This window comes from Piliocolobus tephrosceles, chromosome 5 (assembly GCF_002776525.5).
Source record: "Piliocolobus tephrosceles isolate RC106 chromosome 5, ASM277652v3, whole genome shotgun sequence".
Lineage (NCBI taxonomy): Eukaryota > Metazoa > Chordata > Mammalia > Primates > Cercopithecidae > Piliocolobus > Piliocolobus tephrosceles.
The window spans coordinates 167903482-167922471 of record NC_045438.1 but is presented as its reverse complement, the minus strand read 5'-3'; the positions used below and the strand labels follow the sequence as shown (position 1 = coordinate 167922471).

Genomic DNA, 18990 nt, shown 5'->3' with positions numbered 1-18990 from the left:
CAATGTGTACCACGCCACTCCAGAACATTCCCTCCAGAAGCAGCTCTTCCTGCTGCACTCAACCTTCTGCTGAGATGCAAAGTATATTTTAAAATGTGTTTTAAAGTCATACAGGATCTGATCTAGTAAGAATGGCAAAACAAATACTTCTTGGGCATTTCAAATGAGGTCATTTTAGTTGAAATGTATACCAACAATTTTCGAAATCAGAGGAAGGAAAAAAGAGAGAGAAATGGCAAACCCAGTGTTTAATACACCAAATACCTTTAGGGTACTTAGAAAGTGAACAGTCTTATTACTTGTTATTTTCCTGGACTTCCTTTATTTGGCAGGTATTTATGTTTTCATCATGGTTGAAGAAGCTGCTTGGAAACAGGTGAGCTGCAAGTGCATGCTACTCTTGAACTTGTTCAGGAGCTCTTCCAGTAACCTGGAGGAAGGAGACACTTGTTTTACAGCCTGACAGATGGGGTGGCCTAGCAACACAAGGAAACACCAGGGGAGCCAGCTGCCCGGCTCTGCCTGTGCTTGCTGTGTTGAGAAGGCAGCTGGAAAGTTCTATCTGTGGATCCTCAACTCAGCAAAAGAAACACATCAATCAAAGAAGTTGGTCAAATAGGATATACTGATATACGTATTTATGTTTGTATAGAAACATCTCCTTCCTATCCCCTCCCAAGATTAATTAGATTCCTCCCTAAAACAGACTGATGCTTGGGCCTATTCTTTTTAGAAATTCAACTCTAAAATAATTTACACACCTTCAAATTCACTGTTCGTTAAATGGTTCTATGAACATTGGCAAACCCACACCGGAGTGTAGCAGGCCACAGCACGGGGCGCCGCTGCACTCTCTCCCCTGCTGCCACTCCAGTCAGCCTCTTCCCTAACCCCATCCCCCAGCAGCCACTGGTGACTTTCCCTTCCTCTCATTTTGCATTTTGTCTTTAACAGCCAGTAGTGAGTGGGGAGCGAAAGCAGTGGGTTAATTACCAGGGGAAGCAGGGTTAGGGCCAATTCCACTAGGCAAATCGCTTTGCTACCTGATATCTCAATCTGTTTCCCCAACTGATTTGATATAGTCATCTAATCTCTTTTTCTTTTTCTATTTTTTGAGATGGAGTTTTGCCCTTGTCACCCAGGCTGGAGTGCAGTGGTACGATCTTGGCTCACTGCAACCTCCACCTCCCGGGGTTCAAGCTATTCTCCTGCCCCAGTCTCCTGAGTAGCTGAAATTACAGGTGCACACCACCACGCCTGGCTAATTTTCCTATTTTTAGTAGAGACGGGGTTTTACCATGTTGGCCAGAATAGTCTTGATTTCCTGAAGTTGTGATCTGCCCACCTTGGACTCCCAAAGTGCTGGGATTACAGGCATGAGCCACAAGCCTGGCTCTAGTCATCTAATTTTAAAGCTAGAAAGGATCTTGGAGTTTTCCTGGTTTGGATGAAGCAACCAAGAAGTGGGTTTAACAGTACTGAGGTCAAGAGACTATTTCACGGTTTAACAACGTTCAATATTAGACTACTACTCCCACAGCAAACCTAAAATACAGTCCTGACCAGGGGCTACTTCAGGGTGTGTATTGTTCTTGACTCGAACACACTACCTTTTGAGCCCTGTTCCACATATGAAATGTAACAGTGACTGTTTTAATCTTTTATCATATTTATTTTAAATAAATGAACAGGGTTTGGAACCAATTCAAATAGAGGCTGGAAGTTAGTGAGAGAAAGCAGCAGCAGTGTCCGCACAGCCGCCATGTGCCCACGTGGGACGCACACAGCAGGGGCGATGCGGGGACTGCAGGGTGGAAGGGCTGGTCTGCTGCCCGCTCTGTGCCTCAGTGATGTGACAGCTTCCCTCCATCGCCCAGCCCATGTGCTCTCTCTGCCCTGCACTGAGTCTGCTCTGCGTTCACAGTGCCAGCATTTCACAGTCAGTGCACCACACACGCCTGTCCATGGACGGGCAGCCACGTGTGGAGGGCGTGGTAAAGGAGCTACTGCAGAGTTTCTGCTGCCTCAGTGCGGGGGAGCCTGGATATTTGTGAAATTTACCTGGCCTAGATTTTCTCTTAGGTCTGTTCCCTGTTCTATGAGTAGTAAAGTTTGAAGTCAGGTTGAGATCATCAGTGTGGTCTAACGAAATATATATGTATATATAAAACTTTATGATGCCATATGTGCACATCTACTCTTTCATAACATTTTATATTTTATAGAACACAAAATGAACACTACTGAGTTACTCAAAGATAAAAAAATCACTGACTGCTGCATTTTACTGTGCGGTCTTCTTTTTTCCATTACTTCTTAAGGATGTATGCTACTAATACAGTTTACTGAGTAAGTCATAGTGAGCTTTCTTAAGACATTTTCTGTACCAGTCACTTCAAACGAAAGCCAACTTCTAAATTATCCTCAACCCAGAAGAAAGGTCATATACCTTATTCTGTCACTCGGAAGACATGCAAGTGACAGTGACGAGATGTACCTACTAACGGCTCTTATTCGGATTCTTATTTGGATTCTGCTCTTCCTAGAATCCAAATCACTATTATTCCTTTTTAAAAGGTACTTTACGTAACAAAACCTTGCTGGGCACATGCAACTGGCTCTTGAGAACAGCACACAGGACTTACTTTTTATCTGCTCCACTGGAGAGCTGGGGCAGGGCTTCCAAGGCCTGCTTAAAACTTGACCTGGAACACAAACAACCACACTGAAGTTGAAGCCTTGCACAGGAGAACTGCTGACAAATTCTTAAGCATCCCTTAATTATTGAGAAGCCAATAAAAGCCAGTGAAGCAAGGAAATACGAGAAAAAGTAAAAGTGAAAAACAATAGAAAAAGTAAAAGTAAAAGTGAAGGTGTAGCTACCAGGTGGAGGCTTTGTAGCAGCAGGGCCAGAAAAGCTCAAGTAGGAAATGAAACGCAACTTGAAAAGCTAAAGGAAAAACAGATCTTCTTTTAGAGGATGCTACTGGTGACAGAGGAGAGCTTAATGTGCACATGTTTAATTTAAAAGGAGTCTTTTCAAAACAAACAACTGCAGATGGAGTAACTGGTAAGAAAGGAAAGAAACTAAGAAATGAAAGATGACACACAGCAGGGTGTTCACAGTATTTGGCACGCACGGGGCCTGATCTACAGCCAATGTCTTGTAATACTTAAATACAGTCTCCTTAAAACTTGTTGAAAAATGGAGAGTTACAGAGATGCTTTAAAAATTCAACATGATTTCCTTACACGAAGGTAAAAGGAAAGAATTTTTAAAAAGACAACTTCGGGATGTTTAGCTTTTACAAGGAGAAAGTATTAGAAAAATTACCAAACCAAATGAAAAGCATCATGGGGAGACTGTTTGGGAATAACCTGTACCATTCACAAAGGAACAGTTCTTAACTTTTATCTCTTCTTTTATGATTGGTTAAGGTGAAGAAATAAATGTAATTATTCTTGACTTTAGGGGGTCGTTACTTCTATATTGTAAAAACATCCTCCTCAATCTACCAGGAAGCACGTTTTTCAGCAGTATTCCTCAAATCAGGGGTAAGTGTCACAGCAACAGAGAGGAAGACTGAAAAGTTCCAACAGAGTCATAAAACCTGGTGCTGGGCATCTCCAGCTGCTCCCGGGAGGGCGTGGTGGGGGCTGGGACGGGTGGCTGGGTGCACTCAGGTCCCTCCCCACATTCAGCAGGCTCTTTCCTGGTGTGGAAGCCACTGCCTCTACCTCCACCATCAGCTTGTTTCTTATGAACCTCTTTTTGATTAATTAAAAGAAAAGTGATGGAATTGTTTTGACAGTAGGACAATAATGATAAACATTATACCACCTGTTATTGGCAGGGTACTGAAAATTAAAAAGTGACTTGGCACATTTTCTCATTTAATCCCCTCAAAAGCTTGCCTAGAATATTTTAATCTTCCTCTACAGATGAGTACCTTATACTCTGTAAAACTAAGTCAGCAGGAAGAAAGAGCAGGCATTTACATGAAGTGCACACACATCCAACACGGGCTGGGTGCTTTCCATCCTGTCAGCATGTTGTGCAGACAAACGATGGCTGGGAAAAGCTGTGGCTGAACAATGAACAATGAACCTGGAGGCTAAAAATGGCTTCTAGTGAGCTGCGACGACGGGAATGAAAGGCTAACTTCATGTGTTAGGAAAAAATGGAAAATGTCTTTTCAGCTGCAAAGCTGACAGTAAGAATGACAGCAAGCCATGTTATCAGATGCTGGAAATGAGTGAGTAAGCACATTACAGTGTCCTCAAACATTCCATTTGCATACTACTTGGCCTCTCGGGGACATCAACATATCACCCAGTATTTCCTAGGTAATGCTGCCCGTGTAGTAAACAACCTTGCACAGGCAAACAGTAGTTCTGTTTCACTTCACCTACTGAAATTTCAATGGTAGGAAATCCTGACTTTCATTCAAAACAGCTAAAAATTATCATCAAATTTCCACTACAAAATTTTGCAGAGAAACCACAAGGCTTCCTCATACTGATATTTACAGCACTCGAGCTGTCCTTCAGAGTCTGCTACGAATAGACTAAGAGTCAGTTCTTATCCTCTTTTGCTTTAAGAAGTATGTCACACTCTGATGTATTATTTTTAAGACTACGATTTATTTGTCAGTAGTAAATGAAAAACAAAATTGTATTAAACCCCTTTCCTTTACATTGCGTTACAAAGAAGTGGCCTTGACATAAACTTGATCACGTCACAAATTGATGAGCATGTGCTCTGATCAGTCATCTTTACAGAGGACAGAATTCACTAGTAAGACAATCTGTATTTTTAACAGAGCACTCAGAACTGAAGAACTCTGCAACTCACTTGCTTTCGGGTGTCAGGTAAACAGCCACAGTGTCCCTCAAAGCACAGATTTCAAGTCTTGCCTGAAAATGAGAAAAAGACAAAGTGACAACAGGAAAATTTATATTATCAAATATAAACAAGTACTGAGGTGAGGGGTCTCCAGCCTGCTCGTCGCAGGACGGGGCTTGGAGTTATAATACCACCGCAGTGACTGCCAGTCATGAGCAGAGTTTCTAAAACAGTCCGAAGAAATCTGCTACCACAAAATGTTCGTTGACTGAAAATCAACTTGTAGTCAAGGATGACTGTGAGGGCAGGGAACCAGATATCTCAGTATGAAAAGCACAGACTGTGTCATGATTTTCCAGCCATCTGTATTTACCCTCTAACCACCAATTTTTCTTTAGTCTTGCAAGAGGAAAGACACTCTGAAACACTGCCCTGAAAGGGCCTGTGCCCCACAGAGGTGAGGGTGGGGCCTGGCTTCCTGACACCTATGCCCTTCCAGGCACACTGCCTTCATCTCAAAAACTAAACTATGCTCTACGGATTCAATGCAATCTCTATTAAAATCACAGCTGCTTTTATTTTTTTCTGGCAAGCTGATTCTAAAATTCATAAGGAAATGCAAGGCACTCAGAACAGCCAAAACAATCTTAAAAAAGAGTAACACATTTAGAGGCCTCACACTGTCTGACTTCAAACATACTACAAAGCTAAAATATATTTATATACTGTATACCCGTATATTCGTGATCAACTGCTATTCAACAGGGGTGCCAAGACCACTCAGCGGGGAAAGAACAGTCTCTTCAACAAATGGTGCCTGGGCAACTGGATATCCACATGCAGAAGAACAAAGCTGAATCCTTTCCTTAACACAAACATTAACTCAACACCAATCACAAATCTAAATGTAAGAGATAAAATTATGAAACTATCAGAAGAAACCCAGCGTAAATCTTTGTGACCTGAGGCTGGGAAACCCTTCTTAGAAATCATGCCGTAAGTATAAACAACAACAACAAAACAAAGTGGACTCCATCAAAATTAAAAATCCAGTGCTACAAAGACACCATCCAGAATGTGAAAAGACAACCCCACAGAACGAGGCATCACTTCACACCCGCTAGGATGGCCATCATCAATGAGAGAGACAATAACAAATACTAGTGAGGATGTAGAGAAACTGGAACCCTCAAAAACTGCTGGTAGGAATGTGCTGCCACTTTGGAGAGCAGTCTGGCAGCTCCTCAGAGGATGAAGTATAGAGTAACCATACGACCTAGCAATTCCGCTCCTTGGTGTGAATCCACGAGCCATGAAGACAGATGTCCACACGAGAACTTGTACAGGAGTGTTCACAGAAGCATTCTGCATATTAATCAAAAGTGGGAAGAAAACCAACGCTCAGGAACTGATGAATGGATACATAAAATGTGGTGTATTTAAAGTGGAATATTACTCATATGTAAAAAGGAGTGAAGCACTGGCACATGTTACAACATGGATGAACCCTGACACATTATGCTACGTGAAAGAAGCCAGTCGTATTTGTATGCTTCCATTGAGATGAAATTTTCAGAGTAGACAAATCACAGAGATAGAAAGCCAACTGTGTGTAGGGACAAGGGGTATGGGAGGCAAATGATCAGACTTTCTGTTAATGGCTCAGGGGTTTCTTTTGGGATGAAAGGTTCTGAAATTGATTATGGTGATGACTGGACAGCTCTTCGAATACACTAAAAATCACTGAATTGTATATTCTTTTTCTATTGCAGACAGATCGTATGCTCTATGAAATATTTCATAAAAGTTTTAAGAAAAAAGTTAACGAGATTTCACTTGTATGCGAGCACGAAGAAGTGTGACCTGACTGACAAGTCAGGTTTCCCGGGAGCTCCCGCAGACCCACTGATGATGATCCCTTGATTTTCTGAAGTAGGTTCCCACAGTGAGTGGGACACACAGGAGAACATTTAAAAGAAATATCCCTTATTCTCAAGGAGTGGACGAAACAGAAAACAATGACAAAAGACACAGCCAGCTCTTTAGAGTTTATTAGAAATTCTGTAAGCCATCTAGATCAAAGCAGACATATATGACACAGGATATTCAGTGACCTTTTTCTGTTTGGAAGGCAATTGTTTGGTTTCATTTTTTCAGTCCCTTAGGAGCCTGAAAAACAGTATATAACTAGAAAGTTACAAATGCTAGAAAGTATAAAAATTTCTGTCTCTATTTTGTTTATATTCTAGCATAGGTAAAAACAGACCTCCCAGGAAAAAAGGTAGAACTTTCAGCTGACTATCTTAGGAGAAAGACTAAATTACTACAAAACCATGGTAGAAATTTTATTCAATCAAGGTCATAGAGTGTTTTAATTAACCTATAAGTTATGCCAATTATAAAAACTGTGGTTAGCTATATAATACCTACAAAATTGTAATTCAGAAAACATCATGCTAAAAGATCTGCCAAAATCACCAAACCGTCACTCCCCTTTTCACCGAGCTCTCAGGACAGTTCTGGAGTTTGGCACTTTGGGGAATTACCTATCCAAGGTTAACCCGCTGACCCTCTTAGAGTTATGGCCCCAAGGAAGGAGGCTCTCAGTCATTCTCAGTGGGAGAGTGAAGCGGGGAGTTTAGACTAATGGCCTTTTTCAAAATACATGTTTGTACAGGCCCAAGGAGGTCTCAAACACTGGAGGCTGGAACAGCTTGGTGGCCAGCAGTTTCTGGACATGTGTTTGTGAAAAAATTTTCCAGCTAATTCTGAGATCACTTCCCAACCTCTCCCTGCTGGTTCTGAGAGTGGTTTAGCCGTCAGACAAGTGGGTAACAGAGGTAAGGTGTAGACAGGGCAGATGCCTGTTAAAATTCCAAGACTGCAAGGCCCCCGGTAGCCACTGCAGCTGCCTGTTAATTCATTTGTAGTATCACACAATTTACACTGCTGATGCCCTGTGATGGAACTGTTATAATAACCACGACCTTTCAACTTAAACTATCACATCAAAGATCTGATCAATCCATTTTCAGAGAAAACTGGTGGCAAATGGAAATACAGCAGAAGCTTCTGTAACAGATTTTCCCCTAACCAAATTAACAAGTGCTCTCTGCTCTTCTTTTTCCCAAATATGTATTTTATTTTGAACAAATTTCAAACATATGGAGACTTGGAAAGAACTTTACAGCGAACGCCTGTTTACTCACAGGCTCTCCCAATAACACAGCCTCACAAGACCACACGGCTTCCATCCGTCACTCAGTCCTACAGCTCTGATCCACTTCAGGGCGCATACCATTAACTGCAGTGGACTCTCTGCACCAGTTTTTTTTTTGTTTTTTTATAGTTAGAATGTACATACTACACACAATGGACAAATCTCAAAGTGTGTCATCTGATGAGTTTTGACCGACGTATACACCTGTGTGATGGAAACCCAGATCACAATACAGAACCAGCACCCTGTGACGATCCCTAAGGCCCCACCCTAGGAACCCCCACCACCCAGAGGAAGCCACTGTTCTGAGTTCTTCATCACAGTTAGTTTTCTCTGTTCTAGAACTTCATGTAAATGAAAACTATACAGTATACGCATGTGTCTGTGTAAGGATCCCTTCATTTGGCGTAATGCTTCTGGGATTCACTGCATTGTATCAGTAATTTGTTCTCTTTAATGTGGAATAGTATTTGATTCTATGAATATATTACAGTTTATTTACTGTACTGATGGATGCCTGGGTTGTTTTCGTTTTTGATTATGATAAAATGACTACGAACACTCTTATTTTATTTTTTTGAGAAAGGGTGTCACTCCGTCGCCCAGTCTGGAGTGCAGCAGCACGATCACAGTTCACTACAGCCTCGACTTCCTAGGCTCAAGCAAGCCTCCCACCTTAGCCTCCCAAGCAGCTGGGACCACAGGCACACAGCATCACACCTGGATAATTAAAACTTTTTTTTTTTTTTTTTTTTTTTTTTGTAGAGACAAGGTCTTACTATGTTGCCCAGGCTCGTCTCAAACCCATGGTGAACATTCTTATAAATATGTTTCGTGTCTTGAACCCATGGTGAACATTCTTATAAATATGTTTTGTAATCTATTTATACAACACATATGAAACTGAAAATGTTTTCAGTTCACTTGCTTGAGTAACTGGGATCGGAATAGCTGGGTCACAGGGTGCGTATGTGTACGCTTAGCTTGAAAAGAAAATGCAAGAGCTTTCCCCAAAGTAGCTGCACTAGATCACATTCTCAACGACGTGAGAGCTCCAGTCCACCACATTCTCGCCAACACTTGGTATAGTCAGTCTTTCATTTCTATCCTGACGGACGCGTAATGGCATTGTATTGTAGTGTTTCCATCTCCCTGCTAGCTAACGATGTTGTTCATCCTTCCATGTGGCTGACTGGTCATTCTTATGCTTTTGACAACCTAATTAAATGCCTGCTGGATATTTTGAATTGTCCCATGGATCCCTGGAGCTCTGCTTATTTTTTTCCCCAATTATCCTTATTTCTGTTGTCCACACTGGATAATTTCTATTGGTTTACAAGTTAACTGTTTAAAAATTCTATTATTCTATTATTATCATCTAGTAGATTTTAAAAAATTTATCTACTGTGTTTTTCCATTCCAGAAATTCCATTTAGTTCCTGTTTTAGGGTTTTTCTCTGCCGAGATTTTCCACCTACTGATTCAAGAGGAGCACAGCTTCCTTTGCATCATCTGATGCAGCGGTGTGAAAATCCTTGCCTGCTAATTCCAATACCTGGTCAGCTTAAGGTTGGCTTCAGGTGATCATGTTTTGTATTAGGAATGAGTCATGTTTTCCTGCTTATTTGTGCATTTCAATTACATTTTTAACTCAATCAAATGTGGATCCTGGACACTCAATATTACGCTGTGGAGACTCTGGATTCTATAATATATCTCTAAGGACTGCTGATTTTTTGTTTGTTTGTTTTAGCAAGCAATTAACTTATTTGGACTCCAGCTAAGAACTCTTGGCTCTTGGGCAGCGGTCCAATTCTTCCTTCAGTTCTTCTAGCCTCAGCTGGGCTGGCTGGAGGGCAGTCTGACCACGCACATGGTGAGACCCCTCTCTGGGATGCCCCTCACCTACCTGTAGTTGTGGCTGCTCCAAAGCCTGTTTTTCAAGCCAGAAAGCACGTTTTGTATTGGAGTTTTAGGCACTCCTGGACCTGCCTTTAGGTTAAAATCCATAAGAAGTAAGAAATTCACCCAGGTGCCATTTCCTCTAGAATCTGCCCACCAATGGTCGTTCTCTGGTATCTTCAGGGATGTTTTCAAAATGAAAAACATTTTTATTTTTTGATATTCAAGTTTACAGTTGTTATCTGTGGAGGGCTGGCCTGATAGGAGCTTCCTCAGCCATGACTGGAAGAGGAACGACACTGCTTTTTGAAACTCACTACCACGTGGCCAGAAGCGCACGCTTCCATCTGCACGCACGCCTCAGCAGCTACCAGCTGGTTACGTACATGCCAAAGTCAACTGGTGTTTATGGCATTTATCATTATGTAATTTAAACACAAGAGACAGTTATTTGTTGTTTCTATGCAAACTGCACTGAATGCTTTCAAAAGACTTATTAAAAGCAAGTTGTTAAAAATTTCCTGCGGAACTGAATGCCATGAAGATAGTTGGAAAATAAAAATAAAAATCACAAGACTTTTGAAGGATTCTGCATTCAGATACTTTGACAGAAGTCTTTAAGGTCTTGCTCTACTGTAAAGAAACAGAAACTCTGAAACTTGCAGACAATGCTTCATGAGTATGGCTTATGCAAGAAAGGATATGAACTTCTTCAATCATAGATCCATTAGAAGCCTGTCTTATGTCATAAGACTGATGACTAAAGACATTTTATATGGTATAAATAACAGCAGAAGTTCAATATGAAACTGAACGATTCTGTTACCTGTAAAGCTCCGTTTCTGCTGAAGGAGGAGACACACTGCATCAGTCGGCCGAGCTCTTCAGAAACTGCTTCCACCACCTTGGAGAGCACCCGAGGGACCAGCTCTTTAGAAACAGTGAACACCTGGTTTGAAATAGGAAGACATGGTGCTTTGTGGGGTTTTTTGACTTGAATTTGTTAAAAACAAAGTAACTTTCAAAACAAAAGGAAATCAATAGGACTTCTAAGTCATTTTTAAAAGACCAAAATTATAAATGAAAGGAAGATACAGACTTATATTTAAATTCTATTGACCGATTAACAACAAAAATTCTCTTAAAAATACAATATTGGCAAATGTAATTTTGAAAGGCATTACTGATGTTGACAAAATAAAAACTGTTTTGAACATTTCTTTTTCCTCTTGCCCCTTTCACCAGAAAGAAACATCTCTAAAGAAGAAATTAGAGAAATAAAAACATACTGGGTCAATATTTTACCACAATTTAAACAAATACTGTGTCAGACTCTCCTTAAACTCTGACAAACACCATTTCATATGGGGTGCCCTGTTCTGTATTGGACAACAGGCCCCCGCCAAAATTTTACATATACTGTGCTAAATATGTATGTCCTTTTATTTGACTTACATTATTTTCAAACCTTAAAGTTTGATACTTTCAAACTGAGAGTTATTGTCTTTGGAGATTTACTGAAATCTGACTCTCATGATTTATAAATGAAAGTAAATCACATTTTCTTTTTAAGTTTTTCCTTTTTTCAGATTGAGCCACCAGCATTAAATACTTGGATTAACCCACACATAACTTGAGTGTCCAAGTAAATTTTTGGCAACTTAAGATTATGTAGCAAATAGTAAATATTATGAATGAAATTCTACTTTCAGTCATTATAATCCCATGGCAGTTGATAATGGACATTAATAAAAGCTGCCTCACTAGGAATCAACACCATCACAGCAATTTCCACAGATCTCACAGTTCTGCCCACCCACCAGAGAAATGCTTGCAACTACTGCACCTACATTTGCACTTTGGGCTCAAATTTTATAGGATGCTAACATAACAAAAACAGACTTTTTATGTTTCTTATAAGATCACAATGAAAAATATTGCTCATTATAAAAAGATCTATGTGGTAAATTCCTGCCTGAGTTAAATCACATAAAAATTCTATTGTAAGAGATGAATTTGTATGTTTCCCTTTCACTAAGAACTCAAACCTGTAACATTCTACAGTTTTCTTTCTGCTCTTGGTGCTTCAAACTTCTAAGACAAATTTAGAACCAGGTAGTGTTATCTTTGTTTTCTCTGGTCATATTTGGGTTTCACTCTTAATTAACCACGTTTTTTTTTCAGTTTACCTTGATGGCCTCAGATCCTTTTGGATGCAGCAGGCAGCACACATCTAAAAACACCCTTTTCGGATGCCTGTCGCCTCAGAGGTGCCCAGGCAACATGGAAACGATTGAACGGTAGCCTCTTTGATCTGCCCCACTTTATCTGCCCCCCATTAGTCTGTGAGCCACAGCCTTTCTCAAAGTGTTGGCAAAGCAGTGAGTAACAAATCCAGAAATTACTGAATGAAAACAGGGAGTCACAGATCATGGTGGTAGCTCTGGTCTCCTCTTTCAATTGTCCTCAGAAGAGCCCTCCTGGCCAGGACGTTCATCGAGGATGCTAACACAAAGCTTACGATGAAAGCGTGTCAAGTGAGTGCAAGTTTTCACATGGCCCAGAAGCAGCAGTACTGTCTGCATGACCCTAAGCCAACCACAGACAGGAAATCACGCATCTGTTCCGGTGTCGGCCTGCCCCGAGCCTCTTTCTAAGCAGTGTCTGCCTTTCTGGACTCCCAGCCACTGCTACAGGAATCAGACACCAGTGCTTATTTGTACACTGGCTAAAAAGAAGTGAATGCATTTTCCAAGATAAGGGATTTACTATTCTTTGAAGGATAAACATCCTTGCAATCTATCCTCACCTTTCAAAAATTAATGAATTTAGCTGTAATTATTAAAGAAAACATACTTCAGAAAAAGACTCACACACACACACACACACACACACATAGAGAAAGAGAGAGAGAGACAGACAGTGCGAGTAAGAGCTGAGCTGCACCTTATCTATACCCAAGATACATTCTGAGGGAAAAAAAAGACCACCATATATTTTATCAAATTTGCATCTTTTTTTTTTTTTTTTTGGTTATCCATATCTCTTGGGAACATCTAATGATACCTTACCTCTGCATGCACGGCAATTATATTCACCAGTGCTTCTTTTAAATAGTTTCTGACACCTGAAATTGAAAGAAAGGAGAGAAAGAGGCATTAATAATAAAACAAGTTCCCTTCCCTTGCTGGCAGGCTGTACCCCATGCCTTCGAGTTTTCTGAGGAGAAACAGAAAGTAATGCCACCACTATCTATTTCCTTTCGAGAATCAAATGGTGAAAGGAGTATTTCCATACAGGCCAAAAAAAAAAAAAAAAAAAAGAAATGAGAAGTTTTCTTGCATTGTTTTTCATTTCTGTCACTGTTGATGCTCTCTATAACCGGCACTCAGTCAGCCTCAAAATGAAAATTTAAGAATGTTCTTCAATTTCTTCACACACAGAATATATATAGATATGTATCTATATATACTGTAAAACATATATATACACACACTGTCAAACATGTATGGTAAAACATATGTGTGTGTGTACACACTATAAAACATACACACACACAGTACAAGCAGTAACAAAATACAGAGGCTGTTAACAATGCTTATAAAATGCACAGTAAATATCAATGATAGCATCTTACTGCCAAAGGTAAAAGTCAAGTTATTGAGCAGAAGGACCATTTTCATCTTAAAGAATCACTTTTAGGAAAAACTGCTTATAAAACCACACTGAATTTGATTCTGTAAAGCAAGTTAAAGGCTGGACAAAATAAAATATCAGATTTTAGGTAGAGGTTGAATGAGCCTCAGTTTGCTCAAAAGCAGGCACACACAAAATTTAAGAATGCGGGTTCTGAGGTCTGACTACTGGGACCAAACCCCAGTTTCGACACCTGCTAGCTGTGACTTTCGGCAGGAAGGCTGTGAGCCTCAGTTTTCTCATCTATCACATGAGATCATAATTGTCCCACCCTTGGGGCTGCAGTGAGGATTAAAGGGGATGCCCTGGGTCCTGGCATTCTTGGGGTTCACCAAGAGATTTCATTATCATCATTTTGCAGGAAAAAACCCCCATAAAAACAAAATACTGTTTTATTGTGTTTCCAAAACAATTTCTTTCCCTTGAAGTGGGAGATTCCAGAATGCCTTCTAGAGCTGTACACACTGAGAACATCTTCTCTGTAGAACAGGGAACATTCTGCACTGGAAAAGCATGGATGTTCACAGTGACAACACTCAGGAAAATATTCTCCCAGAGTCTCATCCACGCTACTGGTTAGTTGGGAAAGTTGAGATAGAGATCAAGAACTACAATCAACCTTCTGAACAGGCATTTGCTTATTCTAAATATAGAATCAGGTTTTGATTCTGTCACATACTGTGGTATACAAATAAGCACGCTGTTTTTCTTCTGAGAAGCCAATTTCGTATACACATATTTATACATATATACACACACACACACGTATATGAAGGTTCAGGTGTTATTAAGTCTATTTTGCTGAGACAGCTGAGTGGAGAGTAATTCAATATAATCCAGAAATTAACGGATTCTTCCTGAGAAAAAGGATAACTGCAAGGTAAGAAGTCTTACCTGGGAGGTAGGAGAGAACAGAAGGAGCCTGATGTAAGTGAAAGTGAAATAAATGAACTCGTGCTGGAGACCAGGAAGCTTTCTTCCCGCAGGAGGAGAGCCACACCCCCAGGTGTGCCCAGACTGCTCCCGCTGCTGTCCTGCTGTCGGGGCACCAGGGCCTGGCCTGTGCTGCTCAAACCCCCTGGGCAGCCCCACCCGGGGCTGAGATCAACGTGCTCAGGTCTGGAGTCTCTAAGCCACTCGCCATGGAGGACCAGCTCATGTAGACACACAGGTAACATGCGTACTTACTGAAAATCGAAGCACAATAGTAGGCTTCTATTTTCCATGCTCTAAGGAACAGAAAAAAACTCACAGCCTCTGCCCTCAGTGAGAGCCGGGGTACTGCCAACACTCCTGCAAGAACAAGTGTCGGGATCTGGGCTCTAACGATGGGCTGCAGTGCAAGGATGACTGGAAACGCGAGGGCAGTGTTTTAACTTCTGAAATTCCTCAGTGTAAAAGAAAAGAGCGGGGCCAGAGTGCTGACTAAAAAGCAGAAAATTAGAGTGAAGCCAGGCAGTGTCACATGCTCAGTGACAGCCTGCTGCGAACTCAGCTCCCACCTGGACCCGACAGCATCGACACTTCCTGGCAAGGCCCCACCAGCCTGAGCACTGCCAATAAGACACCCTGTAAAAGAGGTGAGTGTGAATTACTCATGGCAATGTTGAAGACAAAGCTATGAATGGGAAGAATAAAGGCACAGGACACTTTGAACCAAAAGAACCATATTTTTGTGTACAGAACATTTGAAAAAAAAAAAGAAAAAAGCAAGTTTCCTATCTTGGGTTGACCACAGGTTTCACATGGATAATATAAGGAGCTCAAAGACTTAACCTACGACAAGAAAGAACTTTTGTATTTCTAGGAGATTTTATCTTTCTGAATGAAAAAAATTAAGGAAATAATTTGCCTTCTTTCCCCTCACACACAAAAAACCACATGACTGCTTCATACAAATAACGGGTAATGTTGGAAAAAGAGAAGGGAAAAAAGCATGGTCCTGGGGTGGACAGGAAATGGTGCCACTAGTCAAGCCACACATCAGGCCAGCGAGGTTCAGAGAGACAGCACGCGACTGGATGCGTCGGAAAGGGCGGGCATGAGGCGGAGCTCCATGCGCTGCTATCAGAACCTCCCAAGGCAGTGCCTGTGCTGGTATTATAACTTGGTAACAAAAACTTTAATATAAAAATAAATCATCGATTGTCTCTCTCCAAAAAGCTAATCACTGAATTAAACACAGGAGCAAGTACTTTTTTTATTACCGATTGGGCTAAAATTGTTAATTCTAAGGGAAAGGCTACAAGTTCTCATTCATTCAACTAACATAAATTGATTGAGATCCTACTACATGGAGGATGCCACCAGGCACACGGCAGAGGTGCTCCAAGTAGAACACGTACCTATCTCCAATATATGTAAGACCCCAAAGCGCTTAGTTGTTACAAGTTTGACCTGCCGATATATGCAGGATGGTCATATGAAAGAATTTTAAGTTGTAAAAAAATCTTTGCCCCATTTACCCTGATGTGATTATTACGCACTTGCAAGGCTGTATCAAAATATCTCTTGTAACCCCCAAGTGTATACACCTACTATGAACCCACAAAAACCAAACATAAAAAAATTTATACTCCAATTTAAAATAACGTGTTAAATGTTTGGTTGCTACTTTTATTTTGTGAAGTCCGTAAATGGTTAAAGAGTAGAGTACCGGACAGGAACGGAGAAAGGGCAAAGGGTCTAGAGACCAGACAGCGTCCGTGTCTGGGAAACCGGTGAGATCTCTGTGGTCTTCCTCGTTCAGAATTTCGCTTCCTTTCTCTCTACACTCTGGCCACAGCTGGGTGTTGGCCTAGGGAGAGACCAGCCAAGCAGCAGGCCCGCACCCTCGCCTTCCTCCCCAGCCTGTCTCATGGGCTCTTGGGTCCAAGTAAGACTTTTACCCCCATAAAGCACTCACTTCCAATTGCTTGTTTTCTGTTTTAAAATGTTATCCCAAGTCTGTCTGTGGGAGGATGTCAGCTCTTTCAAACACCTGTGTCCAAAGAAGCTAGTGCCGGGACAGGCGCTGGGGTGGCCTGGCTCGTTGGCTCCAAGCGGCTCTGATGGCCAACACCATTGGCAAGCAGCAGCCATGTGCTTTTCTGACTGGACAGAGGGAGGGGAGGGACGCCAGGGCAAAGGCGTGGAATCCAAACGTTCAGAGGAGAGCCAGACCAGGCAGGGGCCGGGAAGGCGACGTGGGGCTTGCCTGTGGCCTCGCAGTCTCTTCCTTAAACGGGAGGTCAGATGGAGAAGGTAAGGCAGAGGCTGTCAGAGAGGGGCTGTGTGTGCATCTGTTATGGAAGCGGCTGAGGCCTCCCAGTGGTGGCAGAGCAACGTGTGGGATGAGTTTCAAAGGACCTCAGTTGTGGCTCCTGGTGGCAGGACCAGAATCTGATTTTTGGTGACAGAACTTTTTTCAAAGGGCCAGTGACGGGGACAGAGGGACCACACTGCAATTAATTTTGGTGGTTTATGTTCTCTTCCCATTGAATTTTATTCTAGTGTCACTATTATTAATGGTGGATAATTCCTTTTAAGTTTATTGAGGTGACAGAAAGAACACCTGAGATGGAATTTTCGGCTAACCTATACACCAATCGTATGACCTTCCACAACTGAGTGTACCTTTCAGACAACTGCCTGCTCCGTAAAACGGACCGATCATGAGACCCGTTTTGCTAACGAAGCTGTTACGAAAATGTCACGCGTGTGCAATTCCCCCATTCTTCCAACACGTGCTGTGTATCTATCGTGTGCTGGGCATCAACAGGTGGTGACAGAAGAAAGTGAGCAAAACAGAGAGGACCCCCACCCTGAGAGAGCCTACAGTTCAGTGGGGAGGAGCATCTTGTCAATTCTAAAGCAGTATACATATTTCAGGTGTTACTTTAAAATTAAAGACATAACAGTTGACTAAAAAGGATGATGACTAGAAAAAGCATGCTGGTTTCTCTTTCGGAAACACCCGGTATGTAAGTTTGGACAACGGTCCCGCCATGACTGCCATGTAGCTGCTGCAGACCCTAGCTGTACATTAATCTTTTGAGTGGTACAAGGAATGGCTAACAGTGGAGTTTGCATATAGGAACACAACAACGGCAAAAACAAAACAAAACAAAACAAAAAAACATGAACACAACATGAAACATGACTGTGATGTGCTGGAACTGGAAACATCTGTCCTTGACAGGACTCCTCATTTTGCTGGTTTCACAGTGTCCTTGGAAGTTAGAATTTCAGTTCAACTCTTTTGCCGCACTTTGCCTGGTGTTGAGGATGGCTCAGTGTCAAATGCCAGCGATGGCTGGGGAAGACTTTGCTTCTGTGCTGACATCTGAGGCATGGCCTGATTGAAGAGGACCAGGGGACACAGAATTAGACTGGGCCTCAGACACTCATGTGACTTACTGAGGAGTCACCTGGGGGCAAGTTCCTGAACTGCTCTGACTTGTAGCTTTCTCCTTTATAAAACAGAGACAACATTTATTAAGTGGAATCAAGTTTTTAAGAGGCTAGGGAGGCATCTCCCAGACAGCGGGCAGTCAACAAATGGGAGGTGTTAGGATGGCCCGGCCCCACTGCACTCTGCACCCCCAGGTGCTGCCTGGACCCACTGCTGTCCTCGCGGGCACTGTGTCCCCGGTCCCACTGGGGCAGCTCTGCAGCCATCTGTGCGATCACTCAGTTAACATCTGTCTCCCCTATTGGACGGTGCACTCCACAGCACAGGGATCATCTGCCGTTCTCCTCATCGCAGCCTCAGCTCCCATCACAGTGGTTGGCACACAGATGGCACAAGGTGTTCAAAAGTATCCATGAATGACAAACAAAGGAAGGCAAAGGCCATGTCTGTCTTGCTCACTACTAAGTTCTGCAGACTTATGCAGTTGATAAGTGAATGAATCAGAGAACAAATACATCAGAGAAAAACCTCAATATATGTAGAATTCTATAATGCTCAAGTCAGAAGAGATCTGAGTCATCTACTAAAAGCAAGTGCCTCAGCACACATGGAAAGAAGGTATTCCTTGGAAAAGCATACAATCTCTCGCTTCTCATAGGATTTTGGAAAACAAAGACAGTCCTTTTGAGTATCAGGGTACATTTGAAAAATATAATTTGAATAAAGTAAGTACAGTAGTATAGAATATTGCTGAGGCTTAATCTCTTGGCTTTCCAAAATATGCTTTATTTTTCTAGCAATATACTGAAATAATGTCATTAGGTATTTGCTGAATGCTGCCCACATGCTGGATATTAGGAAGATGCCCAGATATATGAGGACAGAGTGAACACATAAGTGTGCAAGGAAACCTGAGTTTTAGTTTGTGCTCCA

General features: G+C 41.8%; 1 protein-coding gene across 5 annotated transcripts in view; it reads right to left on the bottom strand.

Moving 5' to 3' along the window:
• The window catches only part of EXOC2 (exocyst complex component 2), a 194979-nt gene that overhangs the window by 1236 nt on the left and 174753 nt on the right, over positions 1-18990 (bottom strand). For all 5 annotated transcript variants that reach the window (XM_026456816.2, XM_026456820.2, XM_026456817.2 and 2 more), the window contains 5 exons: positions 13040-13095; positions 10795-10917; positions 4856-4917; positions 2646-2705; positions 5-430 (listed from right to left, as the gene is read on the bottom strand). In XM_026456816.2, the coding sequence (XP_026312601.1) occupies positions 337-430; positions 2646-2705; positions 4856-4917; positions 10795-10917; positions 13040-13095 (395 nt within the window). In that variant the 3' untranslated portion in view covers positions 5-336. The remainder of the gene's footprint in view (positions 1-4; positions 431-2645; positions 2706-4855; positions 4918-10794; positions 10918-13039; positions 13096-18990) is intronic.